The following is a 27,627-nucleotide window of genomic DNA, read 5'->3' as shown; positions in this document are numbered from 1 at the left end:
GTTACTCACTGTGGCACCTCCAGGGCCTGGCGCAGCGCCTGTGCAACACCGGGCGCTCGGTGAAATGGGAGAAGCTGTTCGGTGGCGGGCTGGTGCTCAGGGCTCACGCTGGGGCCAACCGGGTTATTTCTTCCATCACACTTGTCGTCATCACCAACATTATCTCATGATCATCAGTATCATTACATCATCATCATCGTCATCATCATCTCATCACCACCACCACCACCTAGCAGGTGCTGCAGACCATCCAGCAGACTTACGAGTGCTGAGTTCTACCTTTGCTGTCACTCGACAGCCAGGAAGTCAGCTGGGCGAGCCTCTGGAGCTCTGTGCCCCGCCTGGGGCTGCCGGCTCAGCTGCCCGCCGCTCCCTGAACACGCACGCACGTGGACCGGGGACGTCACCGAGGGGAAGGGGCCGGTGAGAGTAACGAGTCACCCAGTGCCGTCCGACAGTGGAGTGCCATCGTAGGGTGGCGTCGGCATTCCCACGCTGTCCTACGCAATGCGACCGCGGGGAGGGGGGCCAGGGTGGAGCATGGGCCGGTGAGGAAACCAGCCCGCGTAAGGGAAGATTCGGGGTTCGAACCCGGAGATGAGGAGAGCAACCCTGGGGGGCAGACGCGAGTTCTCTCGGTTTGACTTCTCTCCCGTTTTGGGGTCGCTGCCAGGTGCAGCGAGCACGGTGCTGGCCACCCTCTACCCTCAGCGTTGACTTCCTCCACCAGCTGCACCAGAGGCCTCTCATCCCATCCTACACCCCGCCCCCCCGCTGGGGCCCACGGACAAGGGAGGTCGTGGAGAGTTCAGACCACGAAACTCGAGCGAGGCTCCCCCGCCTGGGATTATCAGCACTTGAGGTGTGAGTGGGCAGCCCCTGGGGAGCCCCTTGGCACGCGGGCTCACACGTATGTGCAGAGACGGCCGTGAGCAGGACGCACACCCAGAACACAGGATGAGGGCACCCGACGGCTGGGAGCCAACTGGCCTCAACAGACGGGAAGGGCCCGCTCACCCGGCGGCACCCGCAGCACGGTGACCCGGTGACCGCGGGACGGCAACTCACCATCAGCACGGCTCTCCGGAAGAGTCTGCGGCTGCCAGCCCCGGTGGTCAGGAGGTGGATGCCAGCCACGTCAGCTCCGCCGCGGTCAGCTGCCACGGCCACGCGCCGAGGGTCCCCGCCAAACGCGCCGATATGGGCCCGCACCCAGGCCAGGGCCGCTGCCTGGTCCAGGAGCCCCCAGTTGCCACTCACCTCGTCGGACCCTTCGGAAAGAGGAGAGCCTTTTCGTTGCTGCGATTTTGCGACTGAAATTTATCTTGGTGCAGTGCAGGCCACCCACGTGGTGTCTCTGGTGGCGGGGGGCGGGGGGGGGCACCTGGACTTCTGTCCACACAGGTTGGGACTGAGGTTCCAGATACAGCGTGGCCGGCGGGGGGGGGAGCACGGGCTCGGGGATCAGAGCCACCCAGGCATGGGGTTAGATGACCTTGGACACATCTCTGCACCTCTGTGGACCACAGCGCCCCCGTCTGAGACAGGCGGGGGCTCAGACCAGAGGGCAGCTGCTCAGGGTCAGGCCAGCCCCTGGCTCAGCCCAGCAGCGGGGAGGAGATGACGTCCCCCCCCCCCCCACATCTCCCCCCACTGCCGGCGGCCCTCCGAGCCCCTTCCCCCCAGTGACGGCCAGGCCCGACCGATTGTGGCTCTGGACCCCCTCCTCCCACGGCCTCATCTTCCGTGACCTTTAGTTGCCCTGAGCTGAGCTGACCTCACCTTCCTTTTTTCACAGATGCCAGCAACTCTATCCTGAGAGCGCGGCACTATTTTTTCTAATGGAGTGAATCAGACACACACACGCACACGTACAGCAAAACCACGCTCTTCTCCTCGGCGCTTGGGACACTGCACGTCCACGTCGTTCTGACCCTCCCCTGAAGTCAAAGGATGCTTCTTGCCAAGCGGCACCGCTAACCACCCCAGAACACGGGCCCGCTCGGGTGTGAGCTGAGGCCCACGCCCGCCTCGCTCCAGAAGCCGCAGCAGACCGCGCGAGGTCACTGGCCACGTAGATGCGGGCGGTGCTCAGGAGCGGGCCAGTGGCCAGGGCACCCCCGGCTGCGGCCCCCTCACGCCGCTCCAGGGGTCTCTCCCACAGACACCGCAAGTCTGATCGGCCCCACACGGGGTCGGTCTGAAGTCTCCCTAGTATCCCCGCGGGCGGCCTTTCCACAGCGTCTCGTCTCTTCCTCCCAGTGCAGTGCTGCCCACCCGTGCTGCGCCTGCACAACCCCCCAGCGCCCCGACACCTCTGCCTACAGCGTCCGCACGCCCTCCCCGACCCTCTGGCCCTCTGCATGGACCCCCGGCTGCCGCCGCTCCCCAGAGCTGCCCCCTGGCCTCCTGGGTCAGCACGTCCCTCCCCTTGGCGAGCTCTGCGCCCACATCCACAGTGGGTCTTTACTTTTTTAAGTGAATTTATTGGGGTGCCACTAGTTAATAAAATTATGTAAGTGTCAAGGATACCGTTTTATAGTACATCGTCTGTACATTGCATTATGGAAGTCCAGTCTCCTCCTGTCACCGTTTATCCTGGTCTTTTAAACTTGTATTTTGATTCTCTCTCTCTCTCTCTCCACTCCCGCACCCCTTCTCTCTCTCTCTTCCTCTCTCTCTCTCTCTCTCTCTCTCACACACACACACACACACACACTGCGCCCTACCCTGCCTAAAATCTCCCATCTTGTCCCACTGTCCTTGGGACACGGTCCCAGTTTCTGCAGCGTACTCCAGGCCCTGTGGGATGGGGTCACACTTCCAACCCGTGCCTGTGCCGCCGCCTCCCCGGCTTCCCACCAGTTGCTCAAACACACGGCACCATCCTCTCCCAGGCCTGCTGGGCACGTGGGTGGCCTCAGCCCAGGGCCCTCGCCCTGTCTTCCCTCCCTGCCTCCTCTGGCCCAGCCCTCCCTCCAGTCTCAACTGCAACCTTGGTTCACAGGCGGCCAGCCCTCGGGTGGAGTAAGGCCGCCCTTTCAGGGCACTGTCCCCGAGGCCTTCCAAGCGAGGCTGAGCCCCCACTAAAACCAGTGACATGTCACAGGTGCTCAGTGAATGGCAGGCGACTGAAGGACCATGGTTAGGAAGAACAGGACGTGGTGTCCAGTGAGGAACTTGACCTCTGTACTCCCGGAGAAAACAATCTCGCATCCCCATCCCCGGCCGGTACCCCGGGGCTGACGAGAACGCCGGCCCAGCAGACGGAGCCCCAGGAGTTCCCCTCCCGCTGGGGAGACTTGCAGAACTTCCCCCCGTGCTTTCCACGAGCCGGGGTTGGGGTGCCACCGCCACCGCCCTCGCTGGGGACTTCTGCATCTGGCAGGACGAATGCGTTTGCCTCCCAGGCCTCAGGCAGGGCCGGGGAGCGGGGCGCCCACTGAGGCGGTCCGGCCTGCGAGTCCGGGAAGTGCCATCCACGGCCCGCACGTCCAGTGACGATGGGAGTGTGGGGAGGGCGGTGCTCACTCTCGCTTCCCACCGATCCGTGTCCCAGTTGCATGACGAGGGCCAGTGCTGACACGGTGGGGTCTACAGACCCTCAGGACGCCGCGTTCAAGGGGCTGCCCTCGGTCAGACATGTCTGGGTTGGACCGGACCTCAGGCCAGGCAGTGTGTTAGGCCCGGCAGAGGGCGAGACAGACAAGAGGCTGACCCTCAGCCCACGCCGCCTCAAGGACAGGCACAGAGGGCCGCCACCCGGCTGGTCCGAGATGCACACCGGCCCCACCCTTTCCTCCTTCACTGGTGAGGGACCCAGACGCTGAGGAGGAAGGAAGGAGTTTGCTTAGGTGCCAATCTGAGATGAAGTTCAGACTTAAACTCCAATGCACACTCAGAACTTCTTGTCCTGACATACCATCCAATTCAGCAAACATTTGCTAAAAAGCTAATATGCACAAGGCACTGTGTTATTTCCATTAAAAAAATCAAAGCGCTCTATTTATGGAGCTTTCTCTGCGCCAGAGCCTTCGTAACCCCCTCCTTCCTGCTGCGCCGAGTCCAAACCTCCCCTCGGCTCTCAGACCGTCTCCAAGCAACGCCGGCCCGTGTGAGCGGTTGGGGGCCCCTGGGTCCGACACCAGCCCTCGCCAGCCGCCTGGGCCCCCTCGCCGAGTCCACGTTCACCCCGCTACAGTCCAGCTGAGGCTGGGCCCTGAGTCCCCTCATCCTCAGGGCCTTGCTCCCACCCCACCCGGCTCAGTCCACCACAGACGTGTGCTGTCCCGTCATGCGGGGGACGTGAAGGTGGAGAGGGCTGCTCTCTCCCCACGGACCGGGGGCGGGCCGTTCGTTCGGCGGGGAGACGGGTGTGCGTGGGAGACCTCTGGGCAACGTGACAACACCGCTCTCCGTGCGGCCCGGCTGGCCCTGAGCTACCCCTCCACCTCCAGTCTCCCGCCCCTGCGGTCAGAACCAGCAAAGGCTCAATTGTTCCTTCATTGTTTTATTGGCTCTTGTCTTGCCTGCAAATCTGATTTCTTCAAGGCTCCCTCTGAAGCTCCTTAGCACGATTCTGGGCTCCCAGGGGTGCCCACCCCCGTTCTGCTGATGGCCGTCAGTAACAGGCAGCTCGGAGCGCTGGCATGGCACACGGGCTACGGGGCCTGGGGAGCTGGGCACAGGCCCAGCCCCACCGCCTGGCAGTAGTTCAGGGGGCCCTGGGTGAGTCCCTTAACGGAACCTGATTGTCCCCGTCTGTAAAGGGGGGACAGTAATAGAACCTACGTTGTTCGGCCGTTATCATCATTAAGTTAGTTAATACTGGCCAACGGAACAGAACTGTGCCCGGCAGAAAGCTCTGCAAAAGCTGTTTTTCCCTAAACAGAGTAAAATGGGTCTAGGCCCCAGCACTGTCTCAGAGAGAGATGCCCCTGGCAGGGCCGGCCTTGTCTTCAGTGGCCCCTGTGATGGGTCCCTTGCTGGGACAGGCCTCGGTCCTGTCGTTCTGGCTAGGGGGTGTGGCAGCTGCCCCTCCCCCCTCGGGAGGCCTCAGGGTGCCCCAAGCGTGATGAGGTCATGATGATGGAAGCCTGTCTGGCCGTCTGTCTGGCCCCCCGGCCAATGCTCGCTTCCTCTGCTCCTGCTCCCAGAGGAGGGCCTGCAGGTACTCCCCGTGGCACCCGAGTTCCCTTTGACCCCGCAGGCCGCCACCCCCGGTTGCCTCACTATGCGGCTCTGCCGGAGAGAGAAGGGCCATCACCGTCCCCTCTGCCCCCGGGGCCCCTCCCTCCTGCAGGGTTCGGCTGGGGAATCGGCCTCTCCGAGCCCAGCACCCACCCCTCACTGCCTCTCCGAGTGCTCAGCTCACCAGGGGCCACGGCTCCCTGCTGGGTTTGGCCGCCTGGTCCAGCAGAGAGCAGGGGTCTGGCCAGCGGGCCACAGAGCTGGGGCCAGTGTGTGTGGGCACCTGGCTCCCACCAGGCTCCTGGGGCCTGGGGGTCTCGGGGCACTGCCTGAGCTCTGGCTGAGCCACCAACACCACGCACATGTCCCCAGCGAGAGGACACACGTCACCACTGGTGGATTTCAGGGACGGACCACAACTTTCTCCTGGGTCCCCCCTGAGTGCCGAGGAAAAGATGCGACAACCCGGGAAGGGGGGGATGCTAGGAGGTCTAGCAAATAACGCAAAGAAAAACGGCCAGAGGAGAGAGGAACGTGAAAGGCCAACCCAACTCTGTAAGCCCAAAGGCCGTTTCTAGACACCCGTGGGAGGGGGCCACAGCATGTCCCTTCTGCTGTGACCACCAGGGTTTACCAGCCAGCACGCCACTCCGAACTGCGGGGCGCAGCGCTCCCTGCCCTCTCGGGGCCTCACAGGGGATGTGTGCCCTGGGGATGACACACACTCACGCAGGCCAAGGGCTCGGTGCGCGGAGCTTTCCCTCTCTCGGGCTGCTGGCTTTAAGCACAGTGGACAAGGCGCATTGCGAATCAGGACGGGAAGGGCGGAGTGTTCTGGGAGTTCCCCTGGCCTCCCACACCGGCGTCCCGCCGGCCGCTGCAGAAATGGGTTTCCCTTCCCAAAAGCACACAGTTCTCAGGGAGACTGCAGTCCATGCCGTCAGAACCCGCCACCCACTCAGGGACAGGCGACATATGGAAATTCTCTCTTCTGCCTGGGAGCACTCGGAACCAGGAAATGGCCACGCCGGCGGCAAGCTGCGCCGGACCGTGGCTCACCGGGAGGAGGCCTGGGTCCCACCGCCTCGGGGAAAGGAGCTGCTGGCCCCGAGTGCCGTCTGTCAGCCGGGGCTTTGGAAGGGAAGAAGGCCCAGGAAAAGTGTTTTTAGGGCACGAGCGGCTGACTCTGCTCCCTCAAAGGAGCTCTGAGGTCTGCTTATCGTCCATGTCTCCCGCCTTGGCAGCCGGCAGCTCTCTGTCTTGACTTGTTGCCGGTTTCACGCTGGTTGTGCAGGCCCAGAATCTTCTTTGTGGCACTCCTGGCCTCATGCTGGCTGGCCCATCCGCCCTCATTCCCAGTGCCCCAAGAGGTCACGCTGGATGCCCAATCCCCTGCCCACATGCTAGTCCAGGCTGTCCTTCTGGTCAGACTCCCTTCCACCCAGCAGACCACTCTCAGCAGGTGAGACACCCCAGGGGTTAAGCAGGGTCCCGGGAGAACAGAGACAAGCTCAGGGCCCGCCCTGGAGGTCTCAGAGAGCCCTCTCCCACGCACTACCTCACTCGAGTCTCACAGTAGCTTTGGAAGTTGGGTAAAACGGTTCTCGTTTTGCAGAGGAGAAAACTGAGACTCAGAGGAAGGGTTTGGGCCAGGGTCACAGAGACAACAGCTGGCTCTTCAAATCCCCAGACTAGCCCGTGCCTGACGCCCGCCCTGCCACTGGTGAGGGCTGGAGAGGGGGAAGATGGGGAAGGAAAACGGGGGACTGGCCCAAGCCGCAGGTCTGCCCCGGGGTGGGGGTACGGGGGGAGGACAAACGCGTCTAAATTAAAGGGACAGGCCAACGTTCACGAGGGAGGCGGGGACTGAAGGGAAAGCGTGCTGCTGCTGGTGCAGCCCGCACTCCCAGGCAGCCGGCTCCCCTACGGCCCAAGAGCCACTGTGCCGCCCACCCCTTCGAGCTCTCCAGGGGGAGTCGACCTGGATGAATCCCGGCTCTGCTCCTTCCCGACCATGTGAGCTGGAGCGAGTGTCTAACCTCCTGGGGCCGCAACACACACACACACACACACACACACACCACACACCACACATCACAGGATAAGACATGCAACGTCCCTCGGACAGCTTCGGACACAAAGTTCAATCAATGGCAGCTGTCACCGTGTCCGTGGGTGTCAGCATCCCTGGAGGGCCTCCTGAGAGTGCTGGGTGTCCCCCGGTATGCTCAGCGGGGCTGGAGCAGGGCCAGGGACTGCGAGGGGATGAGGCTTTGGGCAGAAGGAGCCCAGCTCACACAGAACAAGCCTCGGCTCGGGGATCTGCAGCCCCCACCGACTCACCAGAACTCAGGAAGCCGAAGACGCCCACTCGGTAGCCGGCCGTGACCATGATGAGGTTGCCGACAGCGGCCAGGAAGGAGCCGTCGAGGGCCAGGCTTCCCTCGCCACCCCGGCCCTCCCTGGTGTTGTGGAAGAACACCAGTACCGATGCGTTGGGGGCCTGTGGGGGTGGGGAGAAAGATGGAAGCTGGACGTCGGCCCATTTTCACCCACAGGAGCCCGGCGAGGGGGACTGTTCCCATCCACCCTGCCCTGCAGGCACACCTGACCCCGAGCTGTAGGCTGAAGTGTGTCCCCCCAAATTCACACATTGCAGCCCCAACCCCTAGGCCTCAGAATGTGACTGTACTTGGAGACGGGCCCTGTAAAGAGGTGATCGGCTAGTGCTCCCTGACCCAACACGATGGCGTCCTGATAAGAAGGGATCAGGACATAAACACACGCCGAGGCAAGACCACCTGGACACACAGGGAGGAGGAGAAGGCCATCTACAAGCCAAGGAGAGTGGCTGCAGAACACCTGGTTCTTGTCGACCTTCATGCCGACACTTTGACCTTGAACTTCAGGCCTTTAAATTACGAGAAAATAAATTTCTGTGGCTTGAAGCCTCTATCGGTGGTCCTTCGTCAGAGCAGCCCAGGCAAGCTGACAGACCCATTTCACAGAGGAGGAAACCGAGGGTCACAAAAAGCGAAGACACGTGGCCAACACTGCAAAATGCACACGTGGCCGGAATGGCAGCTCAGGGCGGACTCGAGGCCTGCGTCATGGAGCCACGCAGTCACCCAAGACCCCAGCTTTGGCCACAAGTTTATTCCGGAAGGAGGTTCGGGGTCCTTGGTGGTCCTTTCCTTTGACCTTTCCAACTGAAACCCCATCCTGGTAACGCAGGGCCACCTTGGACTGAGGGCTGACCGCCAGCCAGGCGCTGCACTGAGAATTTTATTCATTCGGTCGTCAAACAGCTCTGTGAGGGACCGTGTTCCTGGTTTTACAGATGACGGAGTGGAGGCTGAGAGACGTGAACTAGCTCGTCCGAGGTCACACAGCGGCTCGGAGGCAGCAGAGCGGGGCTCTGAGCCCAGGCTGACCCTTTGATACTAGACTGTAGTGTTCCGCCAGGGGGTCTGACACCCCACCCCAGGCCGGGGTATGTGCAAGGGCCCGGGCGTCTCATGCCATCCGGGCCCCGCCTCTGCCCGCTGTGACTTCCCCACTGCACCGGCCGCGGGCTCCGACGCACCGACAGCAGGTGCTGACCGCAGCCGGGCTCGACGGCTGCTGTGCCCACCCAGGACGCCTCCTTGCAGCCACCACTCCACACGGTGGGGGCTCTGACGACCACAGGCGGCCCACTCTGGAGGTGTGGGAAGAGGCTCTGAGTGGCGAAGCCACTGCTAAAAGAACCTACGGACGAGAGGGGGCTGACCCGGAATTCCGACTCTGGGATCCCTCCCAGCACACTCTCCCGGGTTCTTCCATCTCTTAGGTGTCGAGTCTTCCATATGAAGACTTTTCACGTCCTAAAAAAGGGCTGGCTGAGCTGGCCCTGGTCCCACTTGCCGAGGGCTGTCAGCCAGGTCGGGGCTGGGCCCTGTACCCCCTACTGCAGTGCCCTGAGCTGTTGTCACTGGGCAGCAGGCCAGCAAGAGGGAAGGCATCCCTGTTTAGACTGCTTCAGCGAGAGTCCATGCGGTGAGGGCCAGGTGTGAGTTGGGGTCCGCCCTCTGCCTCTGAGACCCCGTCAGCTGCTGGCCCCTCCCCCGCAGGGTCTGTCCCTGGGGGGCCCACGCACTGCTGTGGTGTTCCAGGCTACGGCAGCCGCACCCCTCCCCCCATGGCCAGGATCAGGTAACAGAGGCCAAGACAGGAATGGCAATGCAATCCGGGACTGAGGACGTCCCTGCAGGAGGAGGCACTGACTTTGGAGTCGGGAGACGGGATCAAGCCCCCACGCAGCCCGGGCACTGTGTGTCCTTCAGGGCGCACGAGCTGAGCGGGGAAGAGGGAACGCTGCGGGCAGCTGCGGGAGCTGGGGGTGGCTGATGGGCGGTTGTCGGGCTGCGGGACTCACCATGTTCTGAGGGACAAACACGTTGAGATACAAGCAGTCCTCGCTGACCCCGGACGTCGAGGGCGTTCTGATTCCTGGCTGCCAGCAGCTGGCCCTGCAAGTGCAGACTGTCTGACTCCGGGGAAACCACCGCAGGGACACGCCCCTGTCCCCTTCCAGCCCAGCACCCGCGGCCGGAGCCCGCCAGCTCCTCAGCAACTGGGCAATTAGTCCCCGAATCCCTGCGTGGAGCCGGGCACACCGGCCCCTCCATCATCGCATGCACTTCATAGGAGCGAGGTAATTCCAAGCCACTGGCGTTTGGGGGTTCATCTGCTAGAGCACGCAATGCCCCCTTAACCACGCACCTCCCTCCCCGTGCACCGCTCAAGTCAGAATGCGCTGCTCTGCCTCCGGGAGATGGGAGACGGGTGGGCAAGGGAGTGTCAGGGGGAGCCAGGTGCCCGCCACTGTCCCCGCCGCGGGCCTGGGGAGGAATATCCTCCAAGGACAAGGCGCCAGCCCAGCACAGAGAAGAGACAACGGACGCTGCTCTGGGCCTCGGCCTTTCTTTGCTCCCAGGGTTCAGACCTGTCTCCAGATGAGGCGTCTGGCCTGCTTTCCACACCAGCACCAAGTCCGAGGGTGCCCGTGTGAGCATCTCCCGGCCTGAGAGCTGAGACCTTGTCTGGGGCACACCTAATGTCAGCATGACGGTAGTCAACCCTGCGGTCCTGCTTGCCCCACGGCCTCATCAGCCCCGGGCTCCCGTGAACCGAGCTCTCCAGTTAATCTCCACTCAAACGCCCCTGCGACTCGACCACCGCATCTGTCAAATGGGTACATTCCCGGATGGTAAAGTGCTCTGATCAGGGCCGACCTGCTCCCTCTGCTGCCCGAAGGTGGAGCGTTATCCGCGGCAGGCATTCCGCTCCGCATTCTCCTGCCACGGCCCTTGCCGAGGCCTCGGTCAGCCCTCGCCCGGAGTGTTCAGGAGCCTCCCACTCCGTCGCCCTTTCCGGCCTGGGCCTACAGAGCTGCCCAGCAGCCAGCCAGCCGTGGGTGGCGAGGGGCAGGGAGGAGGCGGCGGCCTCGGGAAGGAGCCGTGCACGCCCGTCGGAAGGGCGAATGCAGGAGGGGCGGGGACAGGGGATGAGCAGCGCTCTTCTCACGAGCTCTCTGTGATTTAATGGGGAGAGTCACCGGTTCTCTGTAGCAAGTCGGCGGAGCCATCACCAGATCTCTCTAACGCGTCCACCGCTACGGTGGTGCCGGCGGGGGGCAGGAGGGGGCAACGCTGACGGGTGGGTGAGGGAGGAAACAGGACATGAGCGCTTCCTTCTCTTCTTGCTTGAAAGTTCCTTTCAATATTGTCCCTCTTGGGGGGGGGGGGTACATCCTCTTTAAATTTTCTTCATTGCCCATGTTAACATACACGTTTCCTTCTCTGCTGTATTTCCCGGCACCACTGGAGTCAGGCACGGCCGGGAGGTGCAAGTGATGTGTGCACCCCACCTGCAGGCGTGGCCCCTGGAAACCTCCCTGGCAGACTCCTGCACGGCCTCTCCTGCCTGGACGCAAGGTCAAGGGAGGTTCGTGCTAAGGAAGGCGGAGCCTGCCTGCATCAGCTGGGTGCCTGGATCCCTGCACGGAGCAGGGCACACCCTGACCCCTCCAGCACCAGATGGACCCAACGGGAGCAAGTCATGCTAAGTCACTGATACTGGGGGGCGGTAAGAGGTGAGAGCACACAGTGCCACCTTAACTTTACGCCCCACGCCCCACAAGCCACTCACACCACTCTGCCACCAAGTTTGCCTTCGCTGGATCAGAATGGCGGAGGGACCCACCGAAGTGCACTGCCCTCAACGCTTACCGTGGCTTGGTGGCATCCCAGGGCCCTGTCCAGTTCACGGGCTCTGGTGCCTTGAAGCGGCTTTCTGCCAGGGGCGGGGCAGCATATGGCACTCCCAGGAACTGGTCCACTTGCCTCCACGCGGTGCCCACCTGGACGGCCTGGGACCTGCCCAGCAGCTGGCCGTGGGGGACGAGGGTCACAGAAGGTACGGGTGCCCCAGAGCCAAGCAGAGAGATGTCTGTTGGGATAGGGAGTGGGGGAGGGGGGAGGGGGAGGAGGAGAGAGAGCAGTGGGTGCTCTGTTTACAAGGAATATTCTGAATACGCTTTAAGAAACAAACGCTGCTCTTGGCCTTTTAAAAATATGAGGAATTCATTCGGACCCCCAATGCTTACATCGAGTGAGGGTGGTGCTCAGTGTAAAGAAAGAAAGAGCAGAGACAGCTGGTCCTTCCCAGGCACCGACTGGGCGGAGGGCAGCTCCAATCCCCTCTCCCCTGGCCGTCGTCCGTCTCATCGGTTCTTCCCAGGAGACTGGCCCAGGCCCCAGGCCTCCCCTCCCCGCCCCCCGTACGCAGCACGCGGGGCCAGACGTGTGCCAAAACTCAGACTCGTTCGGAGTTTTAAAAGAACCGAAGGGCACAGACACGCCAGGTGCCGCCTTCCCTGGGAGGACTGGAGGAAGACCCGTCATCCAACACAAGTGTCGCTGTGACAGGGCGCTACTAAGAGGAAGGAATAAAGGCGGTCATTTCTTCCATCACAAAATCCAGGTCAGATTTTGCCCCCAAGTGAGTCTGACACAGACTTAAAGAACACTTTTTCTGACTTTTGGACTTTCAGCAGTCCAAGTCGCAGCAGCCAAGGAACGGGGGCCGCACGTGCGTTTCACTGGCGAGAAAACACGTGCAGGGGCCTGAGGAGGGCAGCTGCCAGGCCTCCAGGCTGATGTGGGATTTAAGCCTCTCTGGACCCCAGCCTGGATCTGGCCCTGTCCACCCAGGGTCAAGGACCTCTGCGGGCACCTGCAACACCCTCCTTCCCTTGGTTCACATCCCCACCCCACTCAGGTGGGTGCCGCCTGCCGTCAGAGCTCCATGCTGCAGGGCGCCCTCCGCCCCCTCCCTGCGATGCTAACCACTAGACACCAGTCAGGCTCTGCAGCCCAGCTTACCCCCTACTAACTGTGCCTTCCCGTCATTCACTGATTCAATAATCTGCTTGATACCATGTCCAGGGGCCTGAGACGGGCTCCATGTGATTCCCCACAGGGCTCAGGGCCCCCTCCTGCACAAAGGACAGGAGTGCTGGAGAGGACATTCTCTCTCTCTTCCTCCCTACCCCCAGCACATGGTGTGTGTGTGTGTGTGTGTGTGTGTGTGGTTTCCTACTACTTCCACCAGGTGGTTTTGCTTTGCTCAGCTTCACTGTCCGCTGACCGAGAGGAGCAGCTCTGCCGTCTGTCTGTAACACACGTACGATGCCTACCCTACCAGGGGCCTGGGACGGGGGTGGACAGACAGAAAGACCAACAGACAAAGTCCATGCATTTCCCAAAATCTGGGTATAATGCAGCGGTTCCACTGAAGGTGGTTTTGCCCCAGGAGACAGTTGACAGTGTCTGGAGACATTGTTGGTTGTCACAAGGCTGAGGGAGAGAGGCTGCTGGCGTCTGGTAGGGTAGAGGCCACAGATGCTGCGGAACGTGCCGCCATTGACAAGACCCGCCCCCCACGGCAGAGGGTTCCCCAGGGCCCAGCGGCGAGTGGCACTGGGGCTGAGAACCCCTGGTGCGCCATGTGCCCGTGACCTCCTGACCCCTGAGAGTTGGCAGTGAGGAGGATCCGATGGGTGGTCTGGGGAGTCCAGTGGGCCTGTGTTTTATATTATGGACTGACACTTTGGAAAACTTTGTAATTTTTTGGACCCTCCACCTGCAAAATAGAAATAATAGCAGTCCCTACACCACAGAGGTATCCGGAATAGGTAACATCATGCGTGTAATGTCCCAAGCCCAGTGACTGGCAAGTGGCAACTCAACACATGGATGGATGGATGGATGGATGGAATGAATGAGTGAGTGAATGAGAAGGAGGGAGGGAAGAAAGAACAGAGGGGAGGAAGAAAGGGAGGAAGGAGGGAAACTGAATGAAACCTTCTCTGTTGCAGTAACAGTGGAGTGGGAGCTGGAACTCAAAATGGAAACTCAGGATGGAAAGAAATCGTTGCTGCTTTCTGATCTGGCCTGCGTCGCAAATCGAGCCTGCTCCCTCTCTCCCCCATGGCGCCCCCTCACAAGACTTCCTGCTGCCATGGGACATCACAGGGGCCCGGGCAGGCACTCGAGGCCGTGAGCACTACGGCTGCAGGGCTTTCCAAGGCCAGCTTGTTCGCTCTGCAGGAAACGGCCACATCGCATGGACGTGGCATCCTCCGAAGGGGGGCGAAGACAGAACACTCAAAAGCAAAGAATTTCGAGGGAATGCAAGCTGGCTTTCCCACGGACGGCGGTATTCGCCCTCCCCCCGCCCGCCCCAAGGCCGCCGGAGGAATCCCAGACCGAACGAGAGCCAGCGTGGGGCAAGTGTCAGAGGTGCTGCTCTGAACTCTTCTGCAGACATGGTGGGTTCTCTCCAGAATACCCACGTATTTAGGCCGTCCGGCTATTTCCGGCGGCTCTCTAGCGCCTTGGGGACTAGCAACGCCTGTGGATGCACGTGGGCAAGCATCTTCTGCTGCAGGTGAGCACTTCGCGTGGAATTTAAGTCACACGCAATGAACAGAGAAAGGGTCTAATTTATCGTGCAGAACTGACCCCTCGACATCAAGGCATTCCTCAGCAGGACTAACGCACAGATCAGCTACGCTGCGGGTGAAATATGCGGTTGGAATCCAACTTGACTAAATAACGGAAATGTCCAGATAGGAGATGAGACTGGAGCCCGGGGCCAGAGAGCTCAGTGTTCCCAGGCCTGGGGCGGGGGGAGGGGGCGCTGTCAGGGTCTGAAGTGGGGGAGGGGTGAAAGAGGACAGTTATCGCTGGATCAAGACAACCCTGAAGGGCCATCCATGTCCTAGGATGGGGTGGGACCGAATCCAACTGCTACCCAGTTTTATAAATAAAGTTTTATTGGCACACAGCCACGCCCGGGGATTTACGGATTGTACTGTCTGTGGCTGCTTTCCTGGTACAATGGCAGAGTGGAGCCGTCGTAACAGAGGCGATAAATAGCATGGCTGTGGAGAGCTGGCCTCTGCTTTGAGGATAAGATGGGTGTATCTACAGCCAATATTCCTAAAAGTTACCAATTTTACCCAGGAAGCGTGTTTGGGCAGGGGCACCCGCAGGCCCCCAGCTCCCGTGTGCCCTCTCACAACGGCCCTTACCGATTTCACCTGGTGCTGGAGTCAGGCGTCTGCCCCCATCCCCCTGCCTGCTTCCTCCCTGCACCCCCAGGGACACGTGACAGCACCTCACTGGCTGTTCTCAAACTAAACCGGGCCAGGAGCCCCTATCCTTTCTACAGGACTCCGATGTGGTCGCGAGGCAGCGTGGTCTTGCGGGAGAGGACTGGAGACCCGGCTCCGGCCCCTCCTCTGTCCCCACGCTCTGTGTGAGGCCAGGGGAGTAACTCCACTTCTCTGGGCCGGCGCCTCCGGGTCTCCAAGATGGGGTAGAAACCCTCATTGTGCTACCTCACGAGATCAACGTGGAGGTCGAACAAGAAAGGTCTGTGAGAGAACTTTCCAAACTACGGAACAGTAATAAAAAGTGGTCTGTGTCATTATTTCACTAGGAAACTCAGAGGCCAGAATGGCTCCCATAGCTAAAGGAACAGGTGAACAAAGATGGGGTGGGGAGGGCCCGCCCTGGAAGGAGGGGTTTCCGCCTTCCTTCGGTCCAGCCCAGGGGAGTGCGGCGGAGCCCGGGACAACTCTGGCTGACTTGTCCTCACGGACCTCAAAAGTCACTGCCCGCAAGTCACCACAGACTTGGACGGTCCCTCTCAGCCACAGCCAGGCTCCCGGGAACGGCCCCGAAGGCACAGGCCTGGACTCACTCAGCTTCCGGTAGATGTAGGTGGCCTCTTCGCGGAGCAGAAGTTGGCAGTGCTGGGCCTGCAGGCTGTGCGTGCAGATCTGGGTATCGGCGTAGAACACGCACCTCAGGGCGCCAGGTCGGCTCTGCAAAGTGGTGACCAGGCAGGCCTGGTGACGGGAACACTCTGAGGATTAGGGGGAGAAGAGTGAGGGCTGGGCCTCAGAGACACCGCTTAATCATCCATCCGTCCGTCCATCCATCCATCCATGCTTCAGTGCATCCATGCATCCATCCATCCATCTCTCCATGCATCAGTGCATCTATCCATCAATCCATCCATGCCCCCACCCCCCAGCCACCCACACACAATCCATCCACCACTCATTCAATCAACGCCGTGTTCATCTGAGCACCTGCTCTATATCCCAGGCACTGTTGCAAGGGCTAGGAATAAAATGCTGGTGCAAGCGGACCCAACTCTCCCATCAATCTACGTTCCTTACAATGGCCAGTTTGTGAATAGTTTATTTATTCATAAAAGGGCTCCTGTCTTTCACCTATTTAAAATACTCCGAGGCTCCCCGCTGGTCCCAGGACTGAGTCACGCCAGATAAGGCTCTGTGCACTCCAGCCTCTGCCTTCTTCTTCCACCTCATCTGCCCCCCCAACTAGGGGAACACTTCTGCAATGCCCCACTAGGGGTGATGTCATCTCCCGTGTGTGTGCCAGCTCCTAGACTAGTTTAAATTATGTGTGGCATTTTAGCCCCAAGAACAGCTTTGAAAATAGTGCTGCCTCCTTCCCTTGGGCCAGCTGTGCTCTGCCTAAAGGCTGTAATTACACCCAGTCCGTGCCCTGGCGCCACCCAGGGTCGTGCAGTGCACAACCTGTGCCTCTGTACACGGCACGTCTGTAAGACACACATTGTGTCAGCCATCCTCGGGGAGGAGATCCACGGGATGCAGAATTGGAGGAGCGTGACTGTTCCCTAATCTCCATCTCTTGCAGAAGCTCGTCTTTGTAGAACATTCCTATTGAGTGGTCACCTAGCTTTTACCTCTAAGTGAAGTACGCATTTGTGGGTAGCTTTGTCTATAGAAAGTTCTTTATATTGCACTGCAAACTGTCTCTGGAAATTTGAGTGTTAAGCGTAAGTCTGAGCTTTGCCCGTGAGCTCGGCCAGAATGAGCACATTTCTCCCTCACCACCACGGCCCACCTGGCACCTCAGGGCAGCCGCTGCAGTGGGCTCGCCTCCTCCGTCCCAGGCTACCAGCCCCTGGGGCCTCCCTCTGACTCTCCTCCGACCTGGTTCGGTGTCACTCATTTTCTGTGTGGTGTGTCCCTGTGAGGACCGTGCGTGACTGTGGCTGACTGCAGGGGCACGGGGACACTGCGGAGGGGAGCGCACCCAGGGTCTCCCCGAGGTCATTCCCTGCCTGCCAGCACCCCGTGGTATCTCGGGGTCTCCTCTGTGTTCCCGAGGTCAGAATCTTGAGCTGCACTTGTACGAGGTCCCGTCCCAGTCGACCCCACTATGGCGGGGTGGGCCCGGAGACTCCCCTTACCCAACAAGCAGAGGTCTCGGGCAGCAGAGAAGTCGCCGATGGCAGCCGTGCTGACGTGGGCCACGTCAAAGCTCCGGATGGATGGGTCGATGACTACCGAAGAGAGGGCCAGGGACTGCCACGAGTCCAGGGCAACTGGGGGAGAACACGGGGGACAGCGGTCACACACAGTGGCCACCTGGAGCATGCAGGGAGTGGAGTGCCACCTGACGCCCCCAGCGGGCAGCCCCGGGGCGCCCTCTCCCCAGTCTTGATTGCAGTGTGACACATTCCTTGGTCTACCCCCCCATTCTACAGCCATCTGTTTAAAGGGGTTTTTTTTAGATTTTATTTATTTATTTTTAGAGAGGGAAGGGAGGGAGAAAGAGACAGAGAGAGAAACATCAATGTGCAGTTGCTGGGGGCCGTGGCCTGCAACCCAGGCATGTGCCCTGACTGGGAATTGAACCTGCGACACTTTGGTTCACAGCCTGTGCTCAATCCACTGAGCTATGCCAGCCAGGACTGTTTAAAGTTTTTTATGGGCCAAGTTTTATACCCCAGCTTAGGGATACAAAGGTTAAAAAAAAAGAACGAACAAAAGCAGGGCTGTTTCCTTTAAGCAGGTCATGGTTACTGGGAGGAAGTCGAAAAGAAGACACACACCGTGCACTTGTGAGAAGGCAATGATTGGAACAGCGCCAGGAACAGCAGTGACAACGGACGCATGCGTGTTTGCACCGTGGTCAGGTCCTCACGGCACGATGTTGTGAAGCCCCCCGCCCAGCCCACGGAGGGAGGCACTACCATTACTCCCCACTGTGGTGTGCTGCCCGGGCCCCTTCAGGGCCGGGGCTTCCATTTCCCCAGCTGATGGGACACTGGGGGCTGCGGGCTCCCAGCTGAGTCCCTCCCCGGGAACTGCCTTTGGTCTAGATGAGCTGCTGCCCCTCCCCAGGGTCAACTGTGTCCGAAAACTCATCCATGTGGGAACACAGGGGCCCGGGCCCTTGCCTCAAGATGGGGCAGCTCTGAAGGGCCAGCCCACGTGAAAGCTCCCTGAGGCACAGAGGGGGCCATGGCTTGGGTGGCCTCACAGCTGGACTTCTGCCCCTGCCCCATCTGTCCCTCGCTGCCTTGCAGTTGTGGCTCCTGAAGGCACCACGCCCGGAACTCCCGGCCTGCAGGTCTCCACTGCAGAGCCCCCCAGTTCCTGGAAAACCCCGGCTAGGATGGAGACCATGGAGCGTGGCGCAGTTCAAGCAGCTTGCCAGGAGCGTGCCCCTCTCGAGGGGGGACGGGACTGAAAGTAGGTCTCTGCCCTCCCACTGCTCTAGGTGCGGCCTCCCACATCCTGTGCACCGGTTGAGCTGTCACGGCAAGTGAGAAGGACACATGGTATGGCTGCCGGGAGCGGGGCCGGCAGAGATCTGCCAGAGCACCTGGGTCCCTGCGGGGACGGAGGTGACCCTGGACAGGCGGCGGCAGCTTCCACCGAGAGGAAGGTCTGGGGGGCTTGGTCAGTGGGCACGTGACTCTGTCTACAAACAGCATTCAAGAGGCAAAGCACTGCTCCCCAACACAGGCCTGCGCAACCCTTCGGGAGTGCAGGCTCTGAAACCTCCCAGAAAGCCGTTCGGCGGGCGTGTTGTGGATAATTCATGGCGGAAACCTATTCACTGACGTTTGGCTTTGTCTTTGACTTTGTTCAGAAGCTCACAGTAGTCTGCCCTCACGATATATATTTGCGAGCCTGTCCCTTGTGCTCGCAGAGCTCTGAGGGGACCTAGGAACAGCTCTTCATAGTTCACAAAGCACTGTCACACACCAGCTAAGCCCTTAGGGGTACAAGCCTCATGCCTGATCCCCAAAATGTCCCGAGGGAGGCATGGGGTGGGGACACCCATGCCTCCTTCACAAAGTGTCGGAAGCTTGCAGAACTCACGTGACTCTCCAAGCAAAAAGGGCTGAGCAGTGGCCGAGCCAGAGGTCGACAGCCTCCTGGCTCTGAGCTGCCGCCTCCACAGCTGAGCATCCTTCCCGGGAAACGGTCTCCGGGTTGAAAAAAAATAATAATAAAGGCCATTGTTTTTAACAGCACTACGCTGCGTGGGAGAGCCTGCCGTGTTTTTTTTAATCAAACCTGCTTTTGACACCGAGCACTGGGGGCCACTAGAATGAGGATGGTAGTCAAGAACCAAGACAGTCTAACACCATAACCCTGTCTGGTTCTTTTCAAAAATAAACACAGAAAAAGAGAAGTCACCAAAATATACCACCGGACTTCTCACGGACTCGGCAAGAAGAAGGCAGGCCCCACAGCGGTCCTGGAGCCGGGGGGCCAGCTTCAGAACCAGGAACCCCGTCTTTCTGAACTTGGGGCCCGTTTGCCCTGCCAGAGACGCTATGCTTTCATCTTCTGAAGCGTCTCCTGCAGGCTGCTGTTCTCACGGTCAGTGCAAGCGGCGTGTTTGCAACATGACCAAACCGCGCAGCACATTTTTAGATGAGGAGCGCACCGCAGCAGTTTCAGGGAGGAGTTATGATGGGGCTTCAGGACCGAACCTGCCAATTATGGTCTTAAAATGGAAGCCCCCGCCGCACTCCCATTCTGACGGATGTCTTGGGGAACGCGCTGTAATTGAAGGATGAGTTTCCTCTCCAAAGTGAGAGGCGGCTCGGCTGTCGCCATCCTGGGGCCAGGAGCTGAGTCCCTGCCACACCCGCCCCCTGTCCCCACCCTCCCACCGGCAGGAACCCCCAGGATGAGAGATTGCTGACACGAAGAATCCAGCATCTGGGGTTCACACATCTCACAAACACGCTGAGGACCATTTCTTCGTGAATGCCAAAGCGTGGGAAGCACGCAAGCTGGGCATCTGCGGAGCGTGTCGTGAGGTGCCAAGAGCCCAGCGGCTCCACTGCATCAGACATTCACTACAGCCCAGGCTGCGGCACCACCACTGTGCACCTGCTACAGACGAGGCGACGGGTCCAGTAACACTCCCAAAGGCCTTTGCTGACGTGGGGGGGGGGGGGGGCACGCCAGGGCATGAGCTCACATCCCTCAAGTCCAAAAGCCAGGGTTTATGACCACGTGAGATCTTCTTTCCAGAGAATAAGGTAGTGAGAGCTTTCGGGCACGCCCAAAGGATGAGTCTGCTCTAAAGCAACCTCTGTGGTTTGCTGATTAGCCCGAATTTTTTTCTTTTGTTTAAAATATATTTTATAAACTGCAATGCTAGCATCACTTAATTGTTTTAGATCTCCCCTTGAACTGGAAATGCATATTTAGCGTACATTAAGTGCCGCTGAGGGAGTGACCCTCGGTGGGCGGCTGCCCTTTTTCATTCACTGCCTTAGTTCTGGTCCTGCTCACACGCCGCTTAGGCTCTAGCCACTTTATAGTATAGGTTGTCGTCTAACGGCAAGAGTCTTCCCGTATTGTTTTTCTTTTAGAAATATTTCCTGGTTACTTTTGGCTATCTAGTTCTCAGATGAAATTCAAACCATTTTGTCAAGTTTCAAGAATGCTCCTTTGGGACATGAATTGGAAAAATGGATTTGAGAAAAAGATTTAAAAACTATGTTTAATTTTGGATGTCATTATGAATGAAATAGGATTTCTTTTCATTATAAGTGTTTTTAAATGGTATTGTTGACCTAAAGGAAAGCTATTTCTGGGTGTGCATTTCTTTTCTAACAGGACACTGAGTTGCAATTTAGCCTCTTTTCTCTGTGGCTGCTTTGAAGACAGGCTCCAGCTGGATTCCAGAGTTGGCGATGACATGCCCTCAGACCCTGGAACTAGTCACAGGCTCTGAGCATGCGTCATTAATAGCGTGGACCTGGATGGAACAGCCAGGCTTCTTGAGCTCTGTCCCAGCTCCTCCACGTAACAGCTCAGGGACTTTGGGCAGAACACTCCTCTTCTCTGAGCCTCAGTTTCCCCGTCTGTAAAATGGGGACAGCACGAGATGCTCTCTCCTAGAATGGGGATCAGGAATCAGTGAGTTACTACTGTACGGGGGTGGGGGAACTTAGTGAGGACAGCCACCGGCCTTGCCTCTGGGCCGAGCTGCCCCTGAGTCACTGTCTCTTCAGAACTGTGGAGGTCTGAGCCTGACGCACGTCCCAGGGGCATTCTCTGAGGGGTGCAGGAGCCCCACCACGGCAGCACTACCACAGCTCTCTTCCTGATTTCTGCCTGATCGCCGCGTCCCTTGCCACCCGCCCCCCCCACCCAGCCTGGTCTCGGGGCACCCACTTCCTGCCTGTCAGCACCTCACCCTCCACCCTCTGGCCCTGTGGCTCCTCAGCCAAGCCATTCGCACGGCAGCACCGAGAGTGTGCACGCCTGCCTGGCCCCTGTGTCTCCGTCCGCACGGGAGACCCGCTGCTGGAAACAGCAACGTTTGCAAATGGCGCCTCAAGGCTCTAAGAGCCCCACAGGTCCCCAAAGGGACCCATCCCTGCCAGCAATGCCCACCCTGTTCTTCACCCCCACACGGCAACGCTTCCTCCTCGGGGAATGCTTTCAGCCCCCACCCTGCTGGCCCGCCCAGAAAGCCTGTCGTCCTCTTTGCCTCCCCTCTCCCTGGGGAGCCGTCCCTTCTTCTCCGTCCAGACTCTGGCCTCACGCATGTCACTGAAGTCACGGCACTCCAGTCCCTGAGACCCAGCCGTGCATCCCCGTCACCAGCCTCACCTGCTCTCAGGTCATCGCCATACTCCAGCCAGGGCCCCCTTCCAATCTGCTCACCCCAATCGCTGCTCAGCACCCTCAGGGTCACAGGCCGAGTCCTTGGAGCCCCCGGCTGCATTGCCCCTCCCACTCGCGGTGCACCCCGAACATGCCATGCAGTCAGAGGACATGGAGAGATGCCACCGTTCGACAAAATCGGAGCTGTTGACTCACAGCAACTGTCCTCCCAGCAGGGGCATGGGCCACAGGGAGGCAAGGTGACAGGACAGGCCCCACGGTCACAGGGCCCTCCCCGAAGTCACGGGGCAGAAACTGGGATCAGAATCCACTCTGCCCCCAACGGCCCGGGACCTCCTCCTTCCCAGCAGCCAGAGCACACCCTCTCGGCCGCTGCCTGGGCCCTGGCCCCTGCCCCAGCCCCTGCCCCGGCCCCTGCCCCAGCCCCTGCCCCAGCCCCTGCCCCGGCCCCGGCCCCTGCATGGCGGTAGTGAGGAGTCTTGGCGCAGCCTCAGTATGAAACACACCTTGGAGAATATGCCCTTAGAGGGAAGAGGCCTTGCAAGCCCATTCACAGAGGGGTGACGGCGACCCTGAAGGGGGCAGAGAGTGTCACACGGCCCCTCCCCTCGACGACAGGGTGCACTAGCAAGGGTGCTGCCATCTAGTGAGCAGGCACGAAGTGCTTGAAAGTTCAAGCTCACAACGCCCCACTGAGACGAACGACAGCAGCCCAGTTCTGCAGAGAAGGGCCCAGAGAAGGCCGATGCCCTACCCAAGGTCACGTGGGCACAGGCAGCATTCGCACCCAGGGCCGCCCCACGGCTTTAGGCCCCACAGTGCACCACAGAGCGGCTGCGGGTGGGCGGGGGGAGGGAGGGAGGGGCTGGGGGCGGCTGAGAAGCAGGCAGCGCGGTGGGCACAGCCGGGGCCCCTCCAGGACTCTGGGGCAGCACGGGCAGGCTTCGGGGGCTACAGTTGTTCTTTCCTCCCTTCCCTTCCAGAAAGCGCTGTATTCCCCTTTAATGTAGACGACGTTTTTTTTTCTTTAAGTCACGAGATGAGAGCACATTTGGAAATTTCCACCAATATATGGAAAACTATGTTAATTTCATTTTTTTCCTCCCTCCCTCCCTCCCTCCCTGCCTGCCTGCCTTCCTTTCCAGACATCGGTTAGAGCAGAAATGTTTGATTTGGGTTTCAAGGCTTACTTAACAGTAATTGCAACCATTCAAAATAGCTCTAAAAAAAAAACCCTAGAAAACCACATAACGGCAGGCGTGTGTTAATACACGGCAGGGACGAGTCTGTCGCCCGCTGTCTGGGAAACCAGAGGTAAGTCCCTGCTCTGGCCCTCGTGTTCTCACTGGAGAGGCCGGGGCGGGGTGGGGGGGGGGGCGTGTTTCTCAGTGTTTCTGAATCCCATCGAAGTGTGGAAATGTCAGACCCATAGCAAATGCCAACTTTCTTTCCAACATTCAAATAATTACAGAGCCATTTTTTTAATGAAAAAAAAAAATGAAAATGGGGTTTTCTCAAGGGTCACCAAGAATCAAGATGCCAAGGAGTGTAAGAATGCAGGCTCCTTCCTGCTCTTCGTGCCTCCAGAACCAGACACAGCCCCTCTTGGAGCTGGACAGGGGGAAAGCCTGAGGGAGTATCACAGGGGGCTTCCACGCCCCAGCCGGCTGGCTGGGGTGAAATATCAAAGTCCTGACGCCCTTCAGGAAGGAAGAGCGTCTCAGGCGCCAGCACACTGCCATGACCCCGAGCCTAAGCAGAAAGGAACAGGCTCACTGATGCACCCAAGCACCCAGAGCTGAAGGCCTCCTGAGCTCGCCCCGGGGTGGGGGGGGCTCCTGAGCGCCGCGGCCGCTGTGGGGCAGGGCCCACCCTCAGACATCCTGACTGCGCATCACCACGCACGTCTTTCAAGTGCGAACCGCGTCACGCTGGGCTATTTTTACCCTGCCAGCACTCAAATAAAAACCAGATGTTCCTTTGATAACAGAAGGGAGAAGAAGAGAAAACGACACTTGTTATCGTGTGTTCACTTGACAGATGATGAGAGCGGGCCAGGGCTGCCTGCTGATTGAGCACTTCTCCGGAGAGCAGGCCCCAGCCCGCTGGGCCTCTCTCCACGTTGACAACCCGGGAGACATACCTGGACTCGTACGGGCTTCTGTTCGGCCTCCAGATGCCCACTTCTCAGCTCCCTGGGGAGCCTGCTTTCATCTGTAACTCTGCACCTCCAGGGCCCAGCCGTGGGGTGACAGTGACGATGCTGCAGGTTGGACTGTGTCTCCCCAAGACCCTGAAGTCCTCACCCCACCCCAGTGCCTCAGAATGGGATCACGTTCAGAGTCTGGGCCTTTACGGAGGGAATTCGGTTAAAAGAGGTCATTAGAAAGGCCCTTGACCCCAAGTGGCTGTGGTTGTCATGCAAAGGGGACATCTGGGCAGAGTCACACACACAGGGAAGATGATGTGACACAGGAAAGACACGGTTTAAAGTCCACACGCAACGGAGAGGGTGCCGGAATGGGTCCTTCCCTCACAGCCCAGAGAAGGAGCCAGCCCCGCCGACACCGTGACCATGCACTTGCAGCCCCTGGGATAGCAAGAGGATACGTTTCTGTGGTCTGAGCCCCTTGTTTGTGGTGCGTTGCCATGGTGACCCTGGTGCACGAACGCAGCCAGCGACCCCACGGTAGGAAGGAACACCGTTCCCTGACAGACACCCAGAGAGCCCGCTGCGCCCCACGGCTGCGCTCTGGCACGGACACGCTAGTCCTAGCGATGATTCTGACCACGGGGCCTAACACACATCACGGTGGCTGGTCTTTACCAAGCAGTTCCTGTTCTCCAGACACACTGCGATGGGCTACACGTGGCGTCTAATCCATCCACACACGGCCAGGGCCACGGCGGCTCTGGTCACCCTGCTGGACGAGGTGGCGTCGCCCACTGTCGGGAGGGACCGCTCCGGGGGCACCGGGTCCGGCCCGAGCCCAGCCCCACCAGCTCTGACTCTGGGCACATTACATTCTAGGTCTCAAAGGCTATCTTGTTTTCACCTGTAAACTAGAACAGTCCCCTGTGTCCTAGGACAGGTCTTCCCGTATGGTGAGGGGCACAATTTGCCAGTGAGTGTCCCAGCCTTCCTGCGAGAGGGGCTGGAGGAGCTGGGGCCGCCGCCCCACCTGGCTGTTCCCGTGCGGGTGCCATCGCCCCCGGAGTGTGCACGGCTCGGAGAAGCCGGCGCTCCAGACGCAGGGTGGGGGCCAAACAGAACCATGCCTGCAGGCTGCTCGGGGCAGAGGAGGTGACAATAACACCGAGTAAGAACTGGCCCCTGCGTGCCAGCCCCCAAAGCCAGAGCTCCTGCTCTCTGCCGGGCGGCTGAATGCCCGGGGGCATTGACGTCAGCGCTGGTCAAACAGGGTGTTTCCAGCCCAAGCTCGAACAACAATAGTGCTGGTGTGACTGCTGCTTCCCCTTCAGCCTGCTGGTCGAGACTGTCACACGGCGGGGCACAGCTCTGGTCGTGTGGCCAAAGGGCCAGAAAGACCCACTCGGATGACTCAGGGACTGGGAGGAAGGTCAGAGAAGACGGCACATCTTCAGGGTAGGACACGCGTCAACAAGATTTCTCCTCTGAAAGCCAGGCTGTAACTATTTTAGGCTCCTCTCGCCATGCTTTCTCTCCATCACAGATTCTTCTACATTTTCTTACAATGCTTTCAACATGTCTGAGGCCCCTCCTCAGCTCAGGGGTCAGAAGCAGGCCACAGGCTGCGAGGTACGGACCCCCGGTGGAGAGGCATAGGCCAAGAAAAGGCAGGGGCCCGGCCGTGAGCCCACGGTGGACGGATGGGAGCCAGCACCCCTGCAGGCAGCCCGTCAGGGAGTGTACACACCTTCTCCAGACCGAGCGGGAGCCTGGAAGACGCCATCTGGAAGGTGAGACGCCGTCATTTTATATGTTGACAGTTGTCCTTCCTAACTTGGCACGTTCGAGTCCCTCTACAGCGTGGCGATGCCTCGTTTGTTCTGTGTGTGAAGACTGGTCTGATTTGGCGGGATGCGAAGCTGGCGGCCGGGAGCGGCCCTCCAACCCGGCAGAAGACCGTGAGTCCAGCCTGGGGCCTCCCACCCACGTGGCCTCTGTCGCTCCTGTCTCTGGGAAATCACCCTGCCGCCATCACAGCCAAGCCCTGAACTTGTCTCACCCTTCCCCCCGCTCCTGTGTCCCGGAAACAAGGGTCCTTCCCCTGACCGCAGTGTCCCCTGCCCTCATTGTGGGTCACAGCCTCCTGGCTATGGACCCTCTGATCCTTCTAATTCTCTTCAGCGGTGGGTACCCGGTCACTCTCCCACAGTCTTCGAATCCTCCGTAGCCAGCTCCTAATCTGCATCTCCATCCTACTCCTACTAAAATCTCGGGTGACGTGACTGTCTCTGGGGACAGTAGGTAGCCTAGTCCGTACTCTGGCCCCAGTGTCCTGACCTCTTCAGTCCCTGAGGTTTTCACTTCTGCCCCCTGCAGCCAGGTGCCTCCGAGACCACGGCCCACACCCCACCCCGGCCCTGACTCCGTCACCCTTTCGGTCGTGGCGTTTCTGAGCTCTGCTTCTGTGCCATCTCACCATCCTCTTTGCTTTGTGGCTTTCTCACCCATTTACCCCACTAACCCCAGCTTTTCAACCTCACTGGGATTTCTACCCTCCCAGCCCCTCGGGGTGACCCACTGAGACTGACTTCTACACACAAGGCCTCCCACTGGCCACCACTTCAACTTCCCCGCTGTCCGTGCCTCCACGCCCTTCCTTCCGTCCCAGCTGGATCAATCCAATGGGCTTCCCCTCTCTGCAGCTGGCCTCGGCCGCTGAGCCCGGCTACAGACAGTCTACAGACCGGCCGATGGGGCCTTCACAACGCTGGACCCTCAGCCTCGCCCGAGCTCCCAGCACGGCCTGACAGCGCCATCATCTCTCTCCCGCTCTACAACACACTGTCTGGCGCTTGCCGCCCTCTGCAGGCGCAGGCGTCATCGCGCCTATGCTCTCGGCACGTGCCTCCCGAGGAACAGAGGCACCATCGGCAGCACCTGCTTCAACTCCCTGCGCCCTCTCCGCTCCCCAGCCCAGCCCACTGTCCCCTCTTTGCTTCTGCTGAACAGGAAGGGCAGCTGCTAGGAGCCAACCCCCCATCTGTGCTCCCAAGTGTGTCCTTCCTCAGCCTCAGGGGCACCCACCAATGGTCACTCCCCACTCCAGCCCCGCCCCCACCCTCCTATAGCTGCACTCTGTTCCTGGACACAGACACATCACTCCGCTTAAAAACATGCTCACACATTTCTCCGTCACCAAAGAAGCATCTTATTCTAACCCACGGATGTTTAACGTGGAATCTGGGTCTCGGGAGGCCTATCTCCCTGAAAATACAGGCACCCATTTGGTCTGTACGTAGGGGTACAGTGGGTTCAGTACAGTGTCATGGGTGGCCCATGACCTAAAAACGGAAGGTCACCAACTGATAGGCTGCAATTTCTTTTAAAGGTCAATCTCATTTTTTTTCCCTCAGAGCCCAGATTCTGGGGAAAGTTTGTAGTTTCCACATTCTAAAATGCAGCATTTATGTCTGGGTGCTTCCCTCAGCACGCCGCTCCATCTGCAAAGTGGTATTTACCACTGCATCCAGGAATGTTTGTGGTTCCCGTCTTCCTTGAAATCCCTGGCCACATCGCCCTCCCCTGGTTTCCATAACAACACATGCCCATCTTTCTAGCTATTCTTCTGGCTCCTGTTCTTCCCTTAAAGACTGTTGTTTCTCAGGGGTCTGTCCTTGACCTTCACTGTCTACATCTGACACCCTCCCATGCATGATCTCAT

At 59.6% G+C, this 27,627-nt stretch overlaps 1 protein-coding gene across 1 annotated transcript in view; it reads right to left on the bottom strand.

Moving 5' to 3' along the window:
* TG (thyroglobulin) overlaps positions 1 to 27,627 on the bottom strand; it is a 200,486-nt gene that overhangs the window by 86,779 nt on the left and 86,080 nt on the right. The window contains exons 37-42 of the mRNA XM_028533893.2: positions 17,053 to 17,187; positions 15,505 to 15,669; positions 11,463 to 11,682; positions 9,608 to 9,701; positions 7,534 to 7,693; positions 1,069 to 1,271 (exon numbers count right to left, since the gene is read on the bottom strand). Of these exons, the coding sequence (XP_028389694.1) occupies positions 1,069 to 1,271; positions 7,534 to 7,693; positions 9,608 to 9,701; positions 11,463 to 11,682; positions 15,505 to 15,669; positions 17,053 to 17,187 (977 nt within the window). The remainder of the gene's footprint in view (positions 1 to 1,068; positions 1,272 to 7,533; positions 7,694 to 9,607; positions 9,702 to 11,462; positions 11,683 to 15,504; positions 15,670 to 17,052; positions 17,188 to 27,627) is intronic.

The sequence above is a fragment of the Phyllostomus discolor genome, chromosome 7 (assembly GCF_004126475.2).
Source record: "Phyllostomus discolor isolate MPI-MPIP mPhyDis1 chromosome 7, mPhyDis1.pri.v3, whole genome shotgun sequence".
Lineage (NCBI taxonomy): Eukaryota > Metazoa > Chordata > Mammalia > Chiroptera > Phyllostomidae > Phyllostomus > Phyllostomus discolor.
Note: the sequence above shows the minus strand (reverse complement) of the source record. Positions and strands in the feature narration are given on the sequence as shown.